The following is a 24,709-nucleotide window of genomic DNA, read 5'->3' on the forward strand; positions in this document are numbered from 1 at the left end:
GAGGCTCGTAGGCCTCCTTTAAAAAACTTGGGTGCCTTTATTCAAGTGGCTCGGAAGCCTCTTTCATGTGATCCGGGGGCCTCCTTTCAAGTGGCTTGGAAGTCTACTTCCAAGAGGCTCGGAAACCTTCTTTAAAAAGTCTCCGAAGCCTTCTTTCAACAGCCTCGGAAGCTTTCTTTCAAGAGGCTCGAAAGCTTCCTTTCAAGAGGCTTTTTTATTATTATTATTTCAGCTCTATTCGTCCCGTTGGGCACTACGCGAGCGAATTTCCTTTTTATTATCATTTCGTCATCAATTTCGACTGCAACGCTAACACTTGGCTAGTGCATAGTTTGATTTCTTTATACATATTAGATCTTTGCTTCCTATTCTATTATTAGACGCTTTGCTATTCTATTATTAGATGATTGCTTTGGATGGTTCAGTTGAATTACGGTTTGGTGATACGGCGGCTTCGGCCAATCCATTTTGATGCTGAGACTCGATGATGATATACGGGTCCGATGTTGACGCTGTGGTCTGCAAAAATGACGCTGATGGTCCGGATGTGACCACTGGGGTCTGGATGTGGACGTTGGGGTCCAATTGTGACCGCTGGGTTCCGAATGTGAAAGCTGGGGTCCGAGTGTGACCGCTAGGGTCCGAGTGTGATCGCTGGGGTCCAGATGGCGCTGCGGCCGGGAAAATTGACCATGACGGTCCGGATGTGACCGCTGGGGCCCGAATGTGGACGCTGGCCCCGACTATGGATGCAGGGTCTGGTTGTGACCACTGAAATCCGAGTGTGGACGCTGGTTCCAAAATGGCGCAACGGCCGGGTGGGATGACGATCCCTGGGGACGGATGGTACGCTCCGCTCCCCTAACAGCCCTGTGGCTCGGCACAGCGGCTTGGTTGCTTCTTCTTCGGTGATTTGTAGCAGCCCGGCTGGAACAGCAGGCTGACCGATTGAGATGCACGGCGTCCGACTAGGCAGCACGGGTTCGCTGGGATGTTCTCCAAAACGATAAGCCGAAGAAGAGATTCGATCCAGTGTCTGATGTCAGTAGCTTCCTTCTCTTCGTAGTCCAGAAATTCACTCCAGGCACCATCCTGGTCACGGCACCAATGTTTCGTCCAGGGTGGGACGACCCTACGTTGTGATTATTTTTAATGGTGATACTCCGGGCGACGAATGAAAACTACTTCTTCAACTTGACTATTGATTTATTGCCTCCGAGAGGCAGCATGCCAACTCGGAGGTTACTTTGGAGACACTGTACGATACATGAAGTGTAGAATCGCCTTTTATAGGCGACTCTTAGTACGGCAAGACAATAATTATTATATATTACGATTATTGGGGACGTGTGCACAAACATTCAAATTTAAATTCTTATTGGACTTAAAGCGCGCCTACTACTACGCACATAACGCGAGCAGTTGGCGCGAGAACAGAGAACAACAAAAAACACACATGAATAGCAGCTCACACGCTGCACTGTTTTGCTTCAACAGCAGCTACGACGGTTGGCGCAGTTCGTGATCGAACAGTGTTATCACCGACAAACCGACGTGCTTTCTCATATACAATTTTTCAAAATTCGTGGCAACTTATTCCACTAACTCCATCTGTGTGATGATTTACACAACAGTTCTCACATGTGTGTGGGCAAACTCGAGCATGCACTCTTTTATTGACTTTATCAGCCATCGAATAATAATCAATATTCGGGTTCACATTCCATCTGAGAATGTTTATCATAATGATCAATATTCATGCAAGCATTATTTTTTCAAGCTAAAACGTTTTCTGTAGTGCTAGTAAAGCATTTTAACTGACGATTATGGCATTGTGAAGATATTTTTAATTAGGGTTTATTTATATAACCTGGGTGTAATGGAAGATGTGATCCCTTCTTTAAAAATTGGAGTTTGCCACAAATGAAGCAATGGTGGATGTGATCCTTTCTTCAAAAGTAGCCGTTTGCCGTTATTAATGTAACAGGAGATGTGATCCCTTCTTTAAAATTAGGCATTTGCCAAGATTAAAAAGCTTTTTTAAAAGTAAGTGATCCCTTCTTTGAAAATAGGCGTTACCCCAGATATAAAGCAATGGTGGATATGATCCATTATTCAAAATAAGGCACTTGCTCCGATTAAGGCAAGGGTAGATGGTATCCCTTCTTTAAAAGTAGGTGTTTGCCTGTAGCTGTCTTGTATGGCTTAAAGTGATATTATCCAATTGTAGATATGATTCGATTTTTGAAATGAAGCCTGAGTCTGGAGTCCATTCGTAAACAGTTTGTTTGGTATTAGACAAATATGAATGTATTTTTTGATAAATAGTATCCATCTTTCTGAAAATTGTCTAATATGTTAAATAATCCTTTTTATGAAAATTAATTATACTGAAAATTCCTTTATTAATAAATAATGGCAAATCCAAAAAAAATATCTTCTTTATATAATTATTTTTCTTCAGCCACCAATAATAATCGGAATTTCCAGTTCTACTTTTTCTGGGGAATGGTACATTCTGGCAAATTACATTCTGGCAAATGGTCTCTTATGGGGAGTGGATTTCTGGCATATGGACCATTCTGGCAAATAGGTTTCTGGCAAATTGATTGTAGCAAATGGTTTTCTGGCAAATGTCATATAATCGTTCATATAGGTTCCATGCGCAAAAAAAAACAGTAATGTTAAAAACATTTATTCTTGCTAACCCGTTTATTAGTACTCTTGTACCCTTCAGCATTCTTTGATACCCCATCTCCTCTCCACAATGCATTTGAAGTGCTTTCAGCATCAGACATTTGAAGTGGTTCATACCCCGTGTCAGAATGAGTGCCTTTTTTGTACCAACGAGCTTGCTGATTTACTGTTGGATCCCTTAGGAAGAAACAAAATCTTTAATTTCCGAAAGGTGTAGTTATTCACTCAGTTTGATGGATACAATACACGTTTTAATGTTTCCAGTGAGCATTTCGCTCTTTGAAGGAAGCACCACACTAGAAAACATAGCAGCATGTAACGTCTAGTGGCACTTCACGAGTTTAAGTTTTGCAACTGCAGTGGGAATCGAACTTACACTATGCGGCATAATGCGGTTAAATGCCTATCGACACTAACCCATGGCTAAGAATTTCAGTTAGCGATTAAGAATGAGGATGTAAGAAATTTAACGGTAGACATGGTATCAATATTTCCTCCCTTCAAAGTTCAAAGTCTGAAGCCCAAAACGCGCAAGCACAGACCTATCACCTGCTGCATGATTCAGTCTGCTGCAATTTGTATTTTTTTTGACGCGCGATCCTCTCCTGATTTACCCGCATTACCAATTTACATATTTCCGCGCTTCCAGCACTACACTTCACTGTAATTTTCACTTAATGAAACAATTCCCTCCGTTGGAAAATCAACTCACTCACTCGCTTTTCAACTTTTGCTCCAATTGCACGGAATGGTTCATTTACGGTACGGTAACCATCATATCAGGTTCAGGGGCCATTCACGGATCACGTCGGTTTTTTGCTAGGAAGCCTCACCAAACGTTACATTGAAAATAAGTTTATCAATTTTATTTTTAGAAATACAACCGCGTTTACGTAGGTCGTGAACAACCTCCTCTGAATTGTTTAATTTCAATTAGCGTTTCCGATTCGGCGAACTGGTTGCGGTTCGAGCCCTTGCGAGCGCTGCAACTGAATTGGTGGAGCGAAAAACAAGTGCAAATTTTCCGGAAGCTCCGTCGGTGCAAATCAACTTTTCATGCCAACAACATCACCCGTCCAGACAAGCGCCGCAGAGATTTGCACGTGATGGTACTGCGAATGGACACCTCGCTGCATTATTGGTCGTTCTTTGGAGAATGGTGATTGGATGCAATCAAGCCCACTTCGTTGGATGTAGGTAATTGGTAGTTGGGGATGTGCAATACAGGGGGTGGAACATTGTCCTTTTTTTCTATTTTAGAAGTGGACAACAAAAACATTTTTCGAATCACAAAAGTTATCATACAACAGACTAGAAGCATAGATATTGATTGTTGCTAGAACTAGTTGATGATGAGCAATTTGTCATTCCTAATATTAAAATATCTACAGACTTTACTCGATTTTGGCAACACGTCAGAAACGTTTATGATGAAAAAATCAAATGATTTTTGTTTTCTTATGATACTCCACGTTTTGTCACTTATTGTGACACTAATAGCCTATTCAGATTGGGCTATTTATGACTTTGTTAAGTGAGAGGGTATCCAATTATTACGAGGTGTTCAGACTGTAGCAAGATAATATATCTTGACGTTTCCATGTTTCCTCATTTGCACGCTAATACAGGGTTGAATTCAAGGAGAGTTTTAAAATTTAATTTGCGAAATCAAGCATTTGAGTGGCGACAATCGAACATTTTTTTCTGAACAAAGTTTCCACGAAAAAAAAATATTTTAAAAAATATGAAAAGGGATTTTCGAAGAATATTTGAAGCTCTCATTAGAATAATGAGCGAAGCTACATTTATTAGTTGGGTGCACCGTTCTTCGGGGAATCAGACTATTCTTCAATTTATTTTAAGTTTAAAAAGTATTTTGATTCTGTACTATGATCGAACGGAGATTTGATAGAAAAATTTAGATACTTTTTGGAATTCTCACAAATAAATAAAAAAAGGACGATTGGACCAATTTTCAAGAAATATTATCGAACTAAAATGTATTTCCACCAGTATCTCCATGTATGAAGGGCAACTCAGTAATTTAATTTTTTTTGAAAAATGGAAACTGAACCATTGCGTTCTACTCGACAATCAATGACACAGCTTCTAATAAAATCGAATCGTGTGAATGTGATATAATTTAAACTGGATTTTGGACGAATTAATGCATTACCAATCCATGTTTTATTCAAGGTTATTCTACTTTATATATACATCCCACTCAAATCGTACAGTTGTCCCACGTGAAAAATGTTGAAATCCAAAGTATATTAAGCCATTCAAGGAGCAGAATTGAATTTATGAAATCATGTTCATTCATCAAATATATTCGTTTTACAACCATTCCTACGTTTTAAATTGTCTTCCGCATTGGCCCTTGAACTTTGAAAATTTATTCGATTTGTTCTATTAAATCTAGGTTTAAGTTAAATACTTCATGTTAATTCTAGAGAGCATCTGTTTTTTAAACAATTCATGTTGAATAAGTGGAGAATAAATAATTATCATCATTATTTTTCATCATATAAAATGCTTTCCACAAAACCATCACAATCCGAGTTATTCTTCAGGGCTCAGAAGATTTCCATCTAACATGCATTCGACCCTGCTGCGACAGAAAGAGCATGACTGTCAACTACGAAACGAAATGAAAACAGAGAGAATTTTCTCTCTGGAAAAGAGAGCGTGACGCTTGTCAGTTTTGTTTTGTTGAATTTCTCCCTGCATCCCAGTTAGAATGAAAGCTCTCTCGTAATAATTGTTCGTTATAAATTCTATATGACTCTTTTTAGCGGGTATCTTTTGACAGCGCCAAATGTATGGAATATTACGTAAATAATGACATCATAAAGCGTATTTACCCTGAAACGCCAATTATTATGTCATTAATGGCGTAATCTGAATAGGCTATAAAGCTGCTTTTTATGTGGTTTTCCAATAAATGGATTTTCTACCTGAATTTAGATATTCACGCTATTTTTTATATGGATTTCATCGACCGTACTACTGTACTACTAATGCTACTACTACTAGTAGAACTGAAAGCAACCATCTTTTAAGTCAAGATTCTTGCCAAAGAGATTAGAGTGCTACTCCGGATGACCTGCATGAACCCTTCTTGCAGCCTATCCTCATTTTCTCAGATATTTTATATTTCTAGAAACACATTAACAACTTTATTATAATCACGTGACTAAATTTAATTAAGTTTAGGGAAACATAATATAAATGGAAAACTTGTGCTTTTTGTTCAATATGTACCTCAAAACAAAACTGTTTCATAAAATTGAAACATTTTAACTTCCACAAATACTGTACGGAGCCCAGTAGTCTCTAATCCGGGTTGGGCACAACATGTTTCCTTTCCTGTTGCAAGCTGCCACAAGGGGGGAAAGAATTGCAAAGAATCAGGCTTAGAATGCTTTGAACGTCGGGGCGCTCCCAACGAAAAAGCCAACATCAAGTGCCCATGGGTTGCATGGCAGCAACAAGATTCCCGAGGAAAAATGCATCGGAATGTTCTTTCTGCTCAGCAACAATATAACAAAACGCAACACAGCAACAATGTGTTGAGTCATGTTTTATGTTTGCCTCCCCCTGTTTTTCGGTATACGTTGCTTTCCTGGCGGATGTGTTGAACAACCTTCGTTTGAGGCACGCTGCGTCCGGGTTTTCCCCTTTTCTGGGTGAACATGCCGATCTATACACGAAAACTTTTTGCTGCCAAGATGAAACGTTCAACGTGGAAGGTAGGTATGCCACATTCCTGTACGAATCGGTTCGGTAGCATGCATATCGGGTTGAACGGCATTCTTGCCTTGTTAACGGCTGCTTGAAGCATGTCTAAAGTTGGGTCGGTACATATCCGTACTCTGGATGGGAATTAATCCAATATATAGGCCATGTTGGTTTAGTTCATGGAATGATGGTAGCTCAAGGGTCATAATCCGACTATTCCATTTAGGCGATATTGGATCGATTAGATTCAAATCTAATATACTTTCTCCTATTAAGGTAATAAGGTCGTACCGAAAACAAAAACTTGCTTACGTTGGTCTACTGACTCCTATCAAGTTCCCCGAAAAGGAGAAAATTTCTTATTCAGTTTAAATTGTGTCTTTGATGACAAGAGTTTAACTTTTATTGTTCCAATAGTAATGTGTGAAATATTGAAAAGTAATAAAATAGACCTAGACCTGTACTGCCGTTCTCGGCATAACTGTCTACTGTACAAAGGAATCTAAGCGTATAAATACGCGTATCACGGCAGTATACCACCTAGTTACATTCACAGTTGTTTAAATTTTACGTACTTGTTATTTGTTTAGATGTTTAAATATATGGAGATTAGAAGAGTGAATCCTGAAAAACAGGAAAGGATCGTTTGGCCGAAAGCCATTTGGCCGAATGACATGCCGAAAGTTGTTTGGTTATACCATTTGGCCGAACAGCCCATTAGGCCGAATAGACCATTAGGCCGAAAGTCATTTGGCCAATGGGTCGTTTGGCCGAAAGGGTCATTTGGCCGAAAAGGACATTTGGCCGAATAAGACATTTGGCCTAATATGTCATTTAAAAATTGAGAAATTAGGAGTAAGAAAAGAGACAGCGAGAAGTGATAAATGAGGAGTGAGAAGTGAGACGTCTCGCTTTTTACAGTGAGAAGAGAAAAATGAAGAGTGAGAAGTGAGACGTCTCTCTTCTCATTCTCAATTTCTTACTTACTGACCAATTCGGCCTAATGACCCTTTCGGCTAAACGATCCATTCGACCAAACGACTCTTTCGGCCAAATGGCCCTTTCGGCCTCATGGCTATTATATCATCAGTAGTTATCAATAACTGACGTTATTATATTGATATATTTTTGTTTTGTCATCTTAGTCGGGTTAAATTGCCAATGTTTGGTATTGCCCCCTGATCCTCAAAATATGTCTAAAAAAATGTCTAGTCTAGTCTTGTCTACACATACACAGCCAGTTCGTAAAAAAAATCCTGCAAAGTTATAGGTTCGACTATATCTATTACTTTTTTGGGTAAAATCCATTAATTACGAAAGTCTAAAATTGGCTATTCCAACCCCTTCCTCCCTATGTCACGCTTTGTATATGAGGCATCTGAAAATTTTGTATGGATCGTCACCCTTCAGGCAACCCCACCCCCCCCCCCTCCCAGCGTTACGTTATTTTGATGTTCCCTAATCAGTATTTATATTTGGAGCACATAATAATGGTACAAACATAAAAGCGGTCAGACCTATTTACTGTGCAGCGTTGTATAAAATACTTGTGAGAAATAATTTTTAACTTGATTCCACAAATCTCGTACCAACCACTCCGTTTACATTATGAATTGATAATTGTTGAAACTTTCGGAGTGAATTAGCTAAGAGGATCAATGTCTTTGGTCTAGTGTAATGTGACCAGACGACCCGGATTCAGCCCTCTTGTACCGCATTCTCAGAAGAAAAGGGGGTATTGGGGCCGTCTAAAAGGTTTACCAAACTATGAGATAAAAAATGTTTACGCCAATGCTTTCTTCTTTCTTATGGTACTCTTCTTCCCAGTCCACTAACTTCCAGAAACTGCGAGAGTTTCTGCTCCCAAATCAAAATTTACGCCGGTTCTTTTCCCCATACTCCACATCGTCTGCTCTTGTTTGCATAACCACGCGATTTCAAACAGGTCGGAGCATACACGCAAAGATATGACAGCACAAATTGACAGTGCAGTCAAGAACGATGAATTTAAAGCCACGCTCAGCCAGCTTCCATCGACGAAATCGCCAGTTTTATAAAAAGTGACCTTCAAGATTTTTTATTCGTTTGATTACCGACTATTGTACAGTCCATAGTAGCTGAGTTGCTGAATGCATAATACCGTTTTGATTCAAATCCCGAATATAACTCGTATTCCGATAACCGACGTTGAAGCGCTCTAAAACTGAAATTTCCAATTTATGTACGCCTGATTTGAGCGTGCTTACAGCAGCACACTAGCAGGTAACTTTCTGAAATCAATATGGCGAAAGGCAACTAAGGTTTGATTTCTAAAAATTGAGCACCTTAATAAAAAAATATTTGGTAGGCGTGGTAGCAGACACCATCCTTTATAACCGGTACCAAATAGTTTTTCATGAAAAGTTCCTAATTTTCAGAAAACCCGCGTTAGATGTCTTTCGTCATACAAATTTCTGGCTGTTAACTCATGCTGGCTATTTGCACATATACGATAGTGCCTAGATGCGGAAGCCGCGGGTAGAAAATCAGCTACTGCCAATAATTCATTCCCACTACTTTTTAAAATTTATTAACGTTCGCATCAAAAACATCTTTTTTCGGATGGTGATAAAAAAACTAAGACAGATAATTGCTTCTGATAAATTTCCCATAGGAGGTTCGCCAGGCACTTTTCTACTGTTTGGCCGGTTGCACCAATCTCCTGGCCTAGCACACGCAGCGATTGAGCCACCCTCGTTCTTCCTTTTCAGCTTTCTTTAGAGCTTCGTGTCGCTCAGGGTCGTCCGGAACCGGACTTTCTTTCGATGCTCTGATTGTTAACTAATAGTGCCAAGATGTTGAAGATGCCGGCGTCCACAAAGTGCCGCACGATGTCCGTTTTCGACGCGGCAGGGTGCCGTTCTATGAACGAACGCACTTCTGAACGGAGTTGCTTCACTGTTTTTTCCACCACGATAAAACAGTCAAATTTTGTCTGCTGACTAATAGATTACTATGATTGATGCTGCATGGGTAGTTTCGTCAATGTGGGTGAAGGTAAACCCATGAAAAATCGGCAACTTTTGTCCATTTTTGCCTTTCTCGTACAACAAAGTTGTACCGAAAGGCTATCATTTTACTAGAAAACTTTTTATAGAAGTCTCGGAGACCCATGATGTCATATATCAATCGACTCAGCTCGTCGAGCTGAACTAATGTCTGTCTGTCCGTGTGAATGTGTGTGAATGTGTGTGCACATGAAACCCGAAAATTATTAGCCACTTTTTCATACAATAATTGTCAACCGATCTCGTAACTAGTTGAAATCGATATTTGTAATAAAGCGAAGCCTAGTTGATCACTATTGAATATAATCAAGATCGGTCATTGCGAACAAAAGTTATAAAGAAAATGGCATGTTGAACCATTGCACGATGGAGCAGCTAGAACAAACGGCTGGCCAAAACCCCATTTTTGATTTTGGTGCAAAAGCTTATATTACATTTTCAGAATATTGTTTAATATGGTCTTCATTATGTGTCATTGAAATGTTTACGTTCATTGCTTATTAGTATTAACGACATCCTATAAAAAAATAATGTTAATTTTATGTTTTTAGCGTGCCGCAAGACATAGCCCAAGTAACATTTTAAGTTTAACGATTAACTACAAGAGGAGATGAATGCTACATCAATAAAACCTCAGTCAAGGCTTTTGCTTCTTCAGAGTTTCCACAAAAACTTCTTGAAGAGTAGTATCTGCCTAGTTGGCCCACTCTTGCAATGGTTTTGAAGGGTGCATGCAAGACGGACTTCAAGATCGGAATATGACCGAACATGAATACGAGCTCGGCCACCAAAACCTTCCGAAAGCTCCTTGCTAACAACTACAAAAGAAAGTTGGCATCATTGAAAACCTTTTCGAAGCCACTTAATCTTGATGCCTGCGGAATTCTCTAGATACAACTTTATTCAAGTATTCACATGATTAATAAAATATCTTCAGTCTTAACAAAATAAATTAATGTTCATTGTACATGAAATCGTGAAATGTCATAATCAAATCTTCTTCTTTTTATTGGCATTACATCCCCACACTGGGACAGAGCCGCCTCGCAGCTCCGAAAATTGCCTAGACCGGCACCGGGAATCGAACCCAGCCACCCTCAGCATGGTCTTGCTTTGTAGCCGCGCGTCTTACCGCACGGCAAAGGAGGGCCCCATAATCGAATACTCAATTGCAATATTTTTAATTACAGATAAACATAATTAACGCATATTTGATGTATGGTGCGTCAATTTTTAGTGCCGAATGAGGATGACTGTGTCATATGGGGAAGGGTCACTTGGCCGAAACCCATTTGGCCGAATACCACTAGGCCGAAAGTTATTTAGCAAATATACCATTTGCCCGAACAGACCATTAGGCCGGAAGTCATTGGGCCGAATGGATCATTTGGCCGAAAGGCCGAAAAGGACGTTTGGCCGAAAAGGTCGTTTGACCGAAAGAGTCATTTGGCCGAAAAGGTCGTTTGGCCGAATGGGTCATTTGGTCGAAAGGGTCATTTAGCCGAAAAGGATCGTTTGGCTTAAAAAGTTGTTTAGCCGAAAAAGTCATTTTTCCGAAAGGGTAATTAGGCCGAAAGGGTCGTTTGGCCGAATGGTTCATTTGGTCGAAAGGGTCATTTGGCCGAAAGTGTCAAACCCCGACCCTTTCGACCAAACGACCCTTTCGGCCAAATGATCCTTTCGGCCAAATGAGCCTTTCAGCCAAATGACCCTTTCAGCTAAATGACCCTTTCGGCCAATTGACCCATTCGGCCAAATGACCCATTCGGCCAAATGACCCATTCGGCCAAATGACCCTTTCGGCTAAACGACCCTTTCGGCCAAATGACTTTCGGCCAGATGGGTTTCGGCCTAATGGCTTGTTCGGCCAAATGGCTTTCGGCCGAATGGGTTTCGGCCAAATGACCCTTCCCCCTTTTCCGAACCACCGCCAATGAAAAAGTGAAAGGTTCAAGATGACTTGGGCGGGTTTACGATGCGTGTTATTTCGTCCATCTCCATTGCCCATCGTCTCTTTCCAATATGTCACCTCGCAATTTCGGAATTGCAAATTTCGATATCGAAAACATTTACATAGTTGAAAATGTGTCAACATGAATATTGTGAGTAAGCAGGCAAGATAGTGATATTTCAAATATATATTATGTAAGAATAAGATTTTCTGCTCTAATCATTCGTCTTTACTTTCCAACTATTTTTGTTTTGTTTGCTTATTCTGTATTTCTGATAGCAATCACAAATGCCAATTGATCTCATTTGAAGCCAATTGTTTTGAAAATAACATTTAAAGTTACAGAACAACTTTAAGAAGGAATTTATGGTGACAAATAAATCAAACATCAAAATGCTCTGATGTTATTACCCAGATTGGTTTAATCAAGGAATGCAGTGCCCTAATAAATTTATTTTTTAATTTTCTAGTTTCCGGAATTTTTTTTTTTTTTTATTAGCTTTATTAAGGAGACTTGCAGCCCTAGGCTGGCTCGCCTCCGTTCCGGAATTTAGAATCTGCTTCAAAACGTATTGACAACAGCCAGAAGTGTAATCATAATGTCTTCTTGGTAAATGCTTTTCCTAAACCGAAGAGCATGTCTATTGTCGTAATAAAACCACAATAAATAACATCGAATGCAAAAGAGCTGTGTGAATGTTAAAATAAATAAACAACACAAATATTGTTAGGTTTTCAGAACACAAAACATTATTTATGCTCCACCCTTGGACCTCTATAAGTAAAAATGGGTGAAACTTAACATAAAGTTATTTTTCATAAACACTAACAGCATGGAGTATTTGACATTTTTTGTCAAACTTCATTAGTAAAAAAGTAGTATTACTCCCTCGCAGGGAATACTCTTTGTCATCAACAGAGTTTGTTACTGACAAACGCACCTAGCGACAAACCTTTATCAGAACCCGAACACAATATGACAATAATCATTTGCCTTGCATGCTCTGATATTTCCGAAAATCTTCTTCTTCTTCTTCTTCTTCTTCTTCTTCTTCTTCTTATTGGCATTACATCCCCACACTGGGACAGAGCCGCCTCGCAGCTTAGTGTTCATTAAGCACTTCCACAGTTATTAACTGCGAGATTTCTAAGCCAAGTTAACATTTTTGCTTTCGTATATCATGAGGCCAACACGATGATACTTTCATGCCCAGGGAAGTCGAGACAATTTCCAATCCGAAAATTGCCTAAACAGGCACCGGGAATCGAACCCAGCCACTACTACTACTACTAGACGACTAGTTTTTCCTTGCTTTGACACTTGTTCTTCTTTTCATCACAGTTGATCATCGATTCTCAACTATTTCCTCGAGTATTTCACCTAAATCCCGGGTAGAATCTTCTGAGCACAATAAAAGTGTTTGCAATTTACGGATTTGTAAACTTATTTTCATAAAGATTTTCCTATTGGGAATAAAACAGGTATTTAAAACTGTTCAATATTAAGCTGTCCGACTATTCTAGAATACTTTTCAAAGTGAAAAAGTACTCGTAAAACAAAATCATTCGGAATACTTTTTGAGTGTTCATTAAGCACTTCCACAGTTATTAACTGCGATGTTTCTAAGCCAAGTTACCATTTTTGCATTTGTATATCATGAGGCTAACACGATTATGCCCAGGGAAGTCGAGACAATTTTCAATGCAAAAATGGAATCGAACTTGCTTTGTAGCCGCGCGTCTTACCGCACGGCTATTGTCCTATTCGCCCAAATGTCCTATTGGGCCAAATATCCTATTCGGCCAAATGTCCTATTCGGCCAAAAGTCTTTTCCGGCCAAAAGTCCTTTTCGGCCAAATGTCCTTTTCGGCCAAATGACTTTTGACCAGATGGTTTTCGGCCTAATGGTATGTTCGGCCTAGTGGCATTCGGCCGAATGGGTTTCGGCCAATGACACTTCTTCGCCCTAGGACTATTTTCAAAACATAAATGGTTTAGAAAGTCACACAAACATTGTTGTTTTGCCTATTTTGCCTAGGAGATCACTGTGAAATGTATCTGGTTTTGTAAATTTTGCATTTGCACGTTGAAATACCTGTTTTTATGAGTAAAAACATCGAAATAGCTTAAGGGATGCATTTGGAACTGTTTGCTCCTACTCTTATTCGGTGTTGGATGCAATCTTAATTTTTAAAAACACATTAAAAAAGCTTTAAAAAAAACTACTCTTTTTCGCTAGCATAAGCGACTTTCTGTTGGCTGGGCAGGCCAGTTCATCGCGTAAATGCGTACGTTCTGTAATCCGGATATAACGAGTCCAATCCTTATTCCGGTCCGTAGCCAATGCCAAAAGAAAGGCTGAGCTTGCGTGGTAATGTATGTGTAGAACACCAAACCAAGTAAAAAACTCGGGAAAGTTAAAACAAATTCCGAACTTCGAAGATTTTTCGAAGAAATTAGGAATTCGAAAGATTTTTTCGAAGAAATTTTGGGGGAACACTGTTCGTGGCAATCAGAATAATTTCCCGTAAAAAAATTCTGACTTTTTTTAATCAGAAGGTTCTTCTGTGTAAATGCTTGAAAATTCAATTCATTCACCGAAAGTTGGATCGCTTCAGAATTTTTGGTACACATTATCCGGTTTTGAATCAAGTTGCTTTTTAAGCTAGCTTTCTTTTTTGAATCCATTCACTTTTTAAATTTTACACGCCATTGAGTCTCCAATACATTTTCCGTACATTTAATCCCGCCATGGAACTCACATCAAAACATTTGCGATTTTCTGACCTTTACAACGATAACGACAACGGCGATGACGATGGCTATGCATGAAGCGATAAAATTCAATTTTATTTTAATAAGCATCCCATCGACGACGGCACCGACGTCGTCGTCGTTTGGGTGACCTTTTGAGGGCCAATCAAAGCTTTGCTCGATTGGACGGTCGATGGACCCCACCATCGTATTAACGGCGATGCTTGTACGGAGCAGAAAATTGCAATATACTGTGGCCTGTCCGAATTCCGCAGCACAACATCGGAACTACGCTGCCAGTAGTAGGGATGATTTTATTTGAAGGGAATAGCTTACAGAGAGAAAAAAAAGTTTTGGAGTGTTCTGTGCTCTCTTGTATTCTATTCAGGGGTTGCTATATTCGTTTTGATGTGGATAGATTCCTGCACAGGATCATATTTTGAAGTCGGTTGAACGTCTAAGCGTACGAAATGTGTTGGTTCGAAGCTGCGAATAATATGATGAGAAGCTGAGTACGAATCAAACCAGGCCTGAAATTATTTGATCTCGTTGGTATACCAAACCAGTTGAACAAAACTTTAAATGCAGGAAAACAAGCAGAAACACAATAAGCTTACCTTTCCTAATGGGATATTTTCTTCCTATAGTGTCTTATCTTATTATGGCGATCTAAGCTGGGGTCTTCAGTCCCCTTAACATTTATCCGTCCTGACGACCTGAGTGAATGTAAAATGTTTGGTAAAGATTGGACCCAGCAACTGAGTAGAAACAAATCATCGTAAATAAATACTTCGTTTTAAATTGCAGTTTTGCTACGCATTCCAATTCCTTTCCATGGACGTAAGGCACGTAATAATGGAGAACAAAATGAGCGAAAACTGCGATTCGATCCATCCATGATGGGCCTTGCCATCCAAAACACTCAGCCACCCTACAAAGCAACGATGCTGTACGATTTTTTCGCCAGTCACATTACTGCTTTCGCTGTATGAATAACTTTGAAATGGGATCAGAGCAGAAATCCTTTGAATGGTTTTTGTCGCTACTGAGGCTCTGGTAATGCGCCGCATGCCTGCCCATGACCAACTTGTACCGTGGTCTGCGACGCCATATTGCGGTTCTTTGATTTCGGATTCGGAGCACTTTTTTTGGTCGTTCACTCCTTGCGGTCGCGTGCCTTTGGTGTAGCCGACACGAGTGGAGCAAAAAAGGACCGGCTCCCAAGGGAAAATCGAAAAACGAAACAAGAATGGTGGATATTACATGACCGCAGTAAAGCGAAAGGCGATTGATTTGTATGGGAGGGAGAAGTTGGTCGGGTGTTGGAGGGTTAAGGTAACTCGAGACGATTATGCCGTTCACAATGGTCGTTTTGTAAAGTTTTCTTTTTTCATATCCCCTATTGTTAGCAACGGAAGCGGAAGGCATTTGTGGGTTCAGAAAAGAAGTTCAATCAGCGAGGTCATGGGTGTCGATAGTAGACCACAGTGAAATATGTTAACAAACTAAGTTATGTCTTGAACCCAAGAGGTCATACCACCGATTGCCCTACAATCAGTTGTTAAAGAAAATGATTGAAAACCATTGTTGATGGGACACAAACCGGTGAGAAGGATATTATTTCACTAATCAGAAACAGGAAGAACTTTTTCTTCTGTAAATCAAAATATGTTTCATTTCTGCGAACTTGTTGGATACTTCCGTTTTACTTTACTCGTGTTCAGTTTCATTCAATCAAGAAGATCATTTATTCTCGAATTCACCTCAATCGTATGCTTTGAAGCACAGACCGGATAATTTCGTCTCACAATCATACCCAATAAGCAAAATTTCAGCTGATAGCACCATAATTTCATTCTCCAGTAGTTCAATCATCCGCTCATCCTCTTTGAAATCCAGCTCGAATCAATATGCGCTACCAACCAACTAGCTCCATAAAGCAATCTTTAAACCGAGAAAAAAAAACTTAAGTAGAGCAGTCGATTTCCTCGCTCTATCTACTATGTCTTGGTACAAAATTAAATAAAATTTATCGACAAATGAAATTTTCTATCTTCCTTCTGATAGCTTCTGCCACCAACGCTGCTGGCTGCTGTCCGCTCGACGGATCCTCTCCGGAGGTTTTCTCTGTTTTTTTTCTGACTGTGTTCGTTTTGCTTTCGGAGGGTCGTCGTAGTCCCGGTCGAATCCGCCGGGGTAATAAATTAAATTCAATTCCTTATTTTTCGTGTCGCTCTGTTTTCTTCCATTGCAGCTCCCCTGCATCTGGCCGAGGCGGTCCAGGGCAACACGGGCAAGCTGGAGTGCAACACCACGGCACCGCTGGCCGGTGATCGGGCGATTCTGGTCATCTGGTACAAGAACGGCCAGACGATTCCGCTGTACACGTGAGTACACTTTCGACCGTTTCAATTTCGTTCTCAGTTATTTATTTCGAGGGGTTTTTGGTTTCTGTAGGTTTTTGTTTACTCGGCCAGAGACGAGGTATAAATTCGTGTGCTAAGTATCGAGAATTAAGGGCTGTCGTGGAGAGATCTATGGCGAGTAAAAGGTAATCGGTTGTGGTAATTGACAAATTGATAGAAATAGCTCGGGCAGAATGAACAATCGTTTGTTCACATTGGACATCACTCTCCGTATTTAGTTCATCGTGCCGACCCAGTGAATAATAAAACATGTTTTTTTGGTGGATCAATTATCTTATAGTTAATTATGAATCTGAATACATTACAAGAGTGAAACCAGTTGCTATAAGAAGTTATATTATGTTATTTCTTACTTTTTAGAGAATTGAATTGAATAGTTGAAGGACACCACATAGTTTCAATCTTTTGCCTCCGGGGTGACATTTTTGATTTTCACAATTTATTTTAGAAGTCTGATTGGTCAAAAAAAGTTTATATCAACGGGTCTTGCAATTTCCGCAAATAATGTGTCATTTGTGTTTGAAGAAGTCTTAATTTTGTTTCAGTTCCTCCATACTTTGTGATACTTTCCTTATATTTTAGTTTACTGTTTTCAAAACAGCGAATGCACTGTGATTCATTAAAAAAAAATCGCATTTTAATTGAGTCATATTTAATGAGCTGAAAAGTAAATGAAGTTTCTCATATTGTATAAGAAAAATCAACTTCAACAACGTTTGTTTTGTGTTTTTATTCTTTGGGACTGAATTGACTGAATCAACAAATGAATCGCAAAGATAAAGGAACTCAATGGACCAGCTCAAACGCTTGTTCGAGCAATTGGAATCACTTTTCAAGTGCCAACCAGGCCACCACCACCTCGGAATGATTTGATGTCCAAAATACGAATTTTCAACCCTAACGTGAAATCTGTGCTGCACCGTGAAATCTGTGCTCTGTTAAAGCACCGGTCTAGCGTACTGAGGGTTGTGGGTTCGAGTCCCATCAAAGGGAAAGTGGTTACCTGCAATACATTTTTCAAATCAATATCTTCTCGTAGCCTTGCGAGCAAAGGCTTAGAATTACCATTCCGGAGATGGCGAATTCAATTCTCGATCCGGTCTAGGATGTTTTCAGGTTAGAAACTTTCTCGACTCCCTGGGCGGGCATTCATATTCACATATGAGTTTTCACAACATCTAATTTTTGTCTTTGATGTAAACTGTTTTAGAAATGCATGAAACGTCGAAATCTGGTGTTATCCGGAATTTTTTTTTTTCAAAGAAATTGACTTTTTGAGACTTTTAAAATGATTCAAAATCGATTTTGCGGTTCTCAACCTGGGGTACATGTAGCCCTGGGGGTACCTTCGCTGGCCCCAGGAGGTACCTCGGGCAAGAATGCGTAAAGGGGGATGTATTACAATTCCTATCAAAACTTATTATGATTGTTTTGATAATTGTGTAATTTTTTATTTCAAAACTTTGTCTTGTACAAAATATGCACGGCAATCAGTAAATCAAAGCCTATTGAATCCCGGCCTCCCAAACAAGCACAGTGTATGAAGGGCTGTGCGATAAATGATCAAAAGGACAAAAGGTTGAAAGAACAAATTAAAAAAATCGAAACAAAATATTGAATAATATGTTAACAACATGCTTCTGACCTAAAATCTAAAGTCTGAAGGTACGCAAAACCTTCAATTGAGATTTATGAAGGCTATTTTCTCGAAAAGCTCAGTTGCTTCGTTGCAAGAGAATTGGAAGCATCCTTCTACGCTTCTGAGAAGCCTCCATTCAAGCTGCTCGAAGCCTTTCAAAAGATTCGGAAACCTCCTTCAAGAGGCTCGAAAGCCTCCTTTCAAGAAGCTCGTAAGCCTCTCTTAAAAAAGCTCAGAAGCCTCTTTTTAAGTGGCTAAAAAGCCGCTTTTCAAGTGGCTTGGAAGCCTCCTTTCAAGAGGGTCGGAAACCTCCATTCAAGAGGGTCGGAAGCTCCTCTTCAAGGAGCTGCGAATTCTTCTTTCAAGGGGCTTAGAGGCCTCCTTTGAAGTGACTCGGAAGCTGCCTTTCAAGAGGCTCTTAAGGCTCCCTACAAAATGCTCTTGAGCCTCCCTTTAAAAGGCTCGGTAGCCTTTCTTCAAGAGACTCGGAAGCATCGTTTCAAGAGCTTTGAAGCCTTTTTGAAAACCGCGTGAATACCTATTTTCAAGGGGCTCGGAAACTTCCCTTCGAGATCCTCGGATTTCTCCAACTTTTAAATGGCTCGAAATCGCCTTTTAAGAAGCTCGTGAGCCTCCCTTCGAGATGCCCGGTAGCCACACTTCCAGAGGCTACCTTCGAGAGTTTCGGAAGAATCTCTTCAAGAGGCACGGAAGCCTTCTTTCAAGAGAGAAAGAGAAATTCTTCTTCCAAGAGGCTTGGAAGCATACTTTCAAGACGCTCAGAAGCCTCCATGTGAGTGGCTTGAAAGCCACTTTCAGGAGGTTCGGAAGGCCTCCCTTTAAGATGCTCAGTAGTCTTTCTTCAAGAGGTTCGAAAGCCGCCGTTCAAGAGGCCCAGAAACGGCAAAACATACTTTTGCATATAAACAATAAAGACGGATCCTTAAAAAAACGAAAATCGATCCATAAATAACTTCTGAATGTTCCATAAAACGCTACCATAAATCCATAAAATAGTTCAGGAGATCCCATAAAGAATATTTTTTCGATCCATAACTAAACTAAAATTTAGCAATTAATGGGAAAATATGTTCCATTAACATAGTCAAGAAAAACAATACAATTCCTGCTATTTTACCATGAACGTATGACAAATGATCCATAAATCTTTGGAAAATGATCAATGAAAAATTATGTTTTGATCCATAAAACTTCAAATATGCGCATTTTTTTGTCGTAATGATGATCCATAATTTCAGTAATATGATTCATAATTTTAGTCATATGATCCATAACTCTGTCCATCTGATCCATAGCTTTGTTCAAATGATCCATAGTTCTGGCGATATGATCCATAAATTTTGTCAAATGATCCATAGATTTTATAAAATGTGTGGATCAATTAATATAGTTTCATTGGCCTTCTTTCCAAGCATTATGGATCATATAAACAAAATTATGGATCATATGACCAAAATTATGGATCATATTACTGAAATTATGGATCATCATCAGGATAAAAATTGCGCAAATTTGAAATTTTATGGATCAAAATCCATAAATAACTATATATAAATTATTTTTTATGGAATCTCCCGAACTATTTTATGGATTTATGGTATCGTTTTATGGAACATTCAGATGTTAGTTACGGATCGTTTTCCATTCTTTTATGGATCGTTTTTGCACATTGAACGGTGCAAAGTAAGGGCTGCCCCCAGAAACCTCTCTTCAAGAAGCTTGGAAGCCTCCCTTAAAGAGGCTCGGAATTCTTCTTTCAAGAAGCCTCGTTTTAAGTGACCTGAAAGCCGCATTTCAATAGGCTCTGAAGGCCTCCCTTTAAGATGTTCAGAAGCCTCCATTCAAGAGGTTCGGAAGCCTCCAATAGACAAAAAGAAGTCATGTAGGAAGCTTTATGTTTAAATTGATGCGGAAAGGTTTGCGGTTATAAATTTGCGTTTAGTATGAACCGCAAACTCATTCCGGATGTATTGTACGTTGCTACATTTAAATGCATGTATTTTAACTATCTGTCACATTTTCGGATTGCTGTCCGGATCAATTGTGTGCCGGTCTAAATTTAAAAGATAAGCGCTAGAAGTGGATTAGACAGATTGAATGAGATATCACCATTTCGTCATCTCCAGAATGACAATCCTACGCATTTGCTCGCAAGACTGACTTGAGATCGGAGTTGGTCAGTTCACTCACCCAATATAAATTAACAAGTGTCCTCAGTGTTATTTTGCACAGTACTCACTGCACTATTGAACCCTGTTGGAGGTCAGATTACCGAGCAAATGTTTAAAAAACTGTTTGATCTATGGAAGACTTAGGCTCAATGCAATTTGAAAATTATTTGAACATGCGTTTGGATAACACGGGTTAGAGTTCGTACGGGTATAAATTATTGTGACAACATTCGTACCACTAACATTTTCAGATATCGAAATTCAACGGAAACATTATTTAAGCCAAATGTTTTGATTTTTATGTGCGCTCTTTGACGTTCCATTCAGATCCGCAGCTTCCATGTGCTTCGAAAGTTTTCAGCCCAAAGGGCTCGCCTCCCACTATAACAAATGAACGCGCGCGGCAAACAGGAAGGATGTGAATCAATAAAAATAATAATAATGATGGAGCGAAAGGAAAGTGAAAATGGGAATTGGATCCTTCGGGGCTTTCCGGATGCTTGGATTTTTTTTCTCTCTGTCTCTCAACATGAGGGTGGTCCGTTGACGCGGTCCACCAATGAAGCAGTGCGATGCGAGCTGGCTGGTAACGAACGGGGAAATTGTGTCAAACTGTCACCGGAAGCAATGAAGATACGGAACAGGAGTAGGGCTTGTTTCCAACGGTGTTTTCTTTGGGGATCTCAATCTGTGGACGTGAACTGATAGCTGTTGTGAATTTGATATCTACGTTGATGGAAGTGCGTCATTATGCCATTGAATACTTGTGGGAACTATTACAAAAGGTTTGTTGAATTTGATTCGATACTAATAGTTAATGGACAGGACGATAAGAGGTGAATGTCGTCACATGTAAGTGGACATCCCCCAGGTGTGTCAGATCAGTGTGAGGTTATCCAGGAGTGATAACAACATCACAATAAGCATAGCTGTAGGGTACTATGAAAATTTGATTTTAGCACATGCTGTGTACATATTTTAATTTTAGTGAATGCAGTCCTAATGATTCAGGCTCCAGGAGTGGCTAATACAATTGGCACTGTGGTTGAATTATGTCGATCACAATAACTGCATTGGAAAACAATGCCACTAGTGGTCTAAAATTAACATATCTGTTTAAAGCCTTCTCGCTTAATTGAGGAAATCCTTGCCTACGAAAGCCAAATTATCATTTGCAGTTCATTTGATTTGTCTGAAGGTAGTAACGAGAAACATGCGAAGTTTCGGCGCAAATTTCAAGATGTTGGAACAAAATGCACATGTACCACTAGAATGAATCCATACATTTTTTTTAAATTTTGTATAAGCTTCATTGCATCATTCGCGTTAGTTTTTTATTACCGACAACTAATCGGCTGTTCTATAAGGCTCTTTGAAATTGCCCGGAAACTTCACTCGAAATAACTATTAGTTAGTTAGAATAAACATGATCAATTATGGTTCCACTGTGTCTGGAAGAACGCGAGCAATCAACAACTTTTTGTTTTATATTGTAAAACTCAGTCAGACGCTTCAAATGATTCCAATTATCGTCACGCCAATTAATATTAAAACCACCACCACCAGATAAAAGAAATCAAGAAAAACAATAAAACGCTGGTCACTCGAACTAAGAGAATGATGTTATGAAAACTCATATGTGAATATGTACGTTATGTGGAAGATATTGATTTGGAAAATGTATTGGAGGTAACCACTTTCCCTTTGATGGGACTCGAACCCATGACCCTACAGTACGCCAGACTGGTGCTTTAACCAACTAAGCTACGAAGGACCTCCGTCGGCCTTCGCAACCTAGCGGCTACTGAACGAGCTCGAGATTCCCAAATTGGACGCATAGTCAAATCACCCACAATCCATTTCTCAAGCCAATACCTGAGTTGCGAAGACGAGTCCTTCGTTTTGTTCATTGCAGCCAGTTTTACTATATCCGAATTAAATAAAAAAAAAAAAAAACTTGTCGTTTATTTCTTATTCACTCTGTAACGAGTTACAGAATAATCGATAAAACGGAAAAATAATTTAAAAAAAAAAAACAATTAAAATAAAGTAAAACATAACTTGCATACAACTTGCTCTAGTAGCCGATTTCGCGCATCAAGTCTCTGATCTTTTCCGAGCGGTGATACGCCAGAGGGGTTCTATTCGCATCTTCGATACGCGATTACAGGTGTTCATCTTTTGATAAAGACCTCAGGAAGTGGATACCCGATAAAGGCCGAATGAAATGATCTACTTCGGGTTCGTAAAGCGGTTGTTGGCTAGACAGACTGCCATAGCTGATCCTCTCGTAGTTTGACTATCCAAGCGTTAACAGCTCTATAGCAAGTGAGTCGCAAGTTATAAGCCACGAGTTTGAGAAGCCATCGCGGTTAAAATACCAGAACAAATTTGTTAAAACCATCGAGCAAAATGCGCTGTAGTGTTGCAAGTAGCTAGGTAATTGCTAAATTTATATAAAATGCACTGTGCCCTAATGTGAAATATCCGATCTAGGACTGTTGTATTCCGACAACGAAGAAAAACGTAATAAGGAAAAGTTTCCTGTTTTGCCGCGCGAGAAAAAAATCTTTGTAAAGGTAAAATTTTTACCGTGCTCACCATAATGCCGATATACCTTAATTTGTAATTTATTTCATTCGAAGAATTCCTTCGAATGAAGGCGGCACCCCTAGGGGGAAAGTCTGGCACTCGTCGTGGTGAAACCACGCGGTAAATCGATCGTGTGACATCGACAAGACGTCATCAGTGGCCGCGCGTCATCGCGCCGCCGTGAAACTCGTTGGGGACCGTTGCAGTAATGCTATCGACAGACATATGATTTCTGTACAGTGATACACGTACCATGTTGTACGCGTACAGCAGCAGGATGACACACATATTTTTTTACCATTCGCTGCGTTACTATAGTATTATTTGCGTTACATATAGATTTTTCTTACAAAATAATAAAAATTTATTTTCCATTTTTACAGGTCATGTATAAATATATTATTAAAATGTAAAAAGGGGGAATGACGGCTTTGGCAGGTTTTGTTCTATTATTGACATGGGGTTTTTTTATGACTGACAATGCTCAAATTTGGCCTAAACATTCTTTGCATATCAAAGAATATTGTGGCCAAATTTCATAAAATTTGGTCGACAAAAACCACCCTGACAATAATAGAACAAAACCTGCCAAAGCCGTCTTTCCCCCTACATACTTTATTAAAATCCGGCCTTTTGCTGATTATTTTAAACATTTTTATTGTTGTTCAAAACACACTTGGTGAATTTTCGATTGATGTAAAGAAACACTACTATCAGGGTTTCGACTTTTCATTTCAATGAGACCAAAGCAAGCGTTTTTCGTGCCAAGGGAAAATCTTGTTTCGTTGTTTATGTTGAGGATCATCTTTCACCCATCAATCTTTTCTCTAGAATTAGCATTGGAAGATAAACGAAAATCTTGCCTATTAGATGAAAATCTTTTTTCGTTTCATTACTTTTACCTCTCACTCACTTTTCGCGAAAATTATCGCAGAACAATTACAAAATTGTATGGCCGCGCCGGGACTCGAACCCAGAATAGTAACAATAATAGCTGTGGGGATGCGCTTACTTTAGCCACCCCACCACGCTATCTGTATGAAAACGTTAAGTTATTTGTTCCACATAAGCTACTACCACGAAAAGACTAGAATATGAAAGAATAAGAGCAAACTAACGTTCAGCGGTAATCGAAGTGAGCGAAAAAAATTGTATTCACTCTCCAGGCTGTTTTTCTTTCCCGAAAAGCGATTTCTCCCCGAAAACTTTCGTGAGGGAAAATCATGTGCTCCTGAGATTGAGTGAGCATTACGAACCCTGACTACTATCTGTAAAATTGCTAAAAAGTAAATTTGTCGTTATCAAAATTATTATATTACAATATGTACAGCTTTTTTGATTATTGGGATTGAAAAAAAACGCAAAATCCCTATTTACGCCCAAACAAAATCCCTATTAAAACTGTTCCCCCTCCAATCGTGGAAACTCTTCGATATGCAAAATTTTCTGGCATTGTCCGTTGTCTTACAAAATATGTAAGTATTTATTATTATATTCTTTATTATCGTGATTTAAAAAAATGTAAGTGTTCAGTCTGAACAATCACTGTGATTTTTTTCATTCTTCGGATTTTGAAGGCGTTTTCCTAACTTTGTAGATCTTTGCTAATTTAAGGATACTCCAAAAGGATCTCTCACATTTTCTGATATCCCATTTTCTTAGATTCTAG

General features: G+C 39.3%; 1 protein-coding gene across 1 annotated transcript in view; it reads left to right on the top strand.

Moving 5' to 3' along the window:
* The first annotated feature begins 6,283 nt into the window (after positions 1-6,283).
* LOC134221816 (nephrin) overlaps positions 6,284-24,709 on the top strand; it is a 368,748-nt gene continuing 350,322 nt past the window's right edge. Inside the window, exons 1-2 of the mRNA XM_062700993.1 lie at positions 6,284-6,449; positions 16,446-16,578. Coding sequence (XP_062556977.1) covers positions 6,284-6,449; positions 16,446-16,578 — 299 coding nt within the window. The remainder of the gene's footprint in view (positions 6,450-16,445; positions 16,579-24,709) is intronic.

This window comes from Armigeres subalbatus, chromosome 3, assembly GCF_024139115.2.
Source record: "Armigeres subalbatus isolate Guangzhou_Male chromosome 3, GZ_Asu_2, whole genome shotgun sequence".
NCBI classification, from domain to species: Eukaryota; Metazoa; Arthropoda; class Insecta; order Diptera; family Culicidae; genus Armigeres; species Armigeres subalbatus.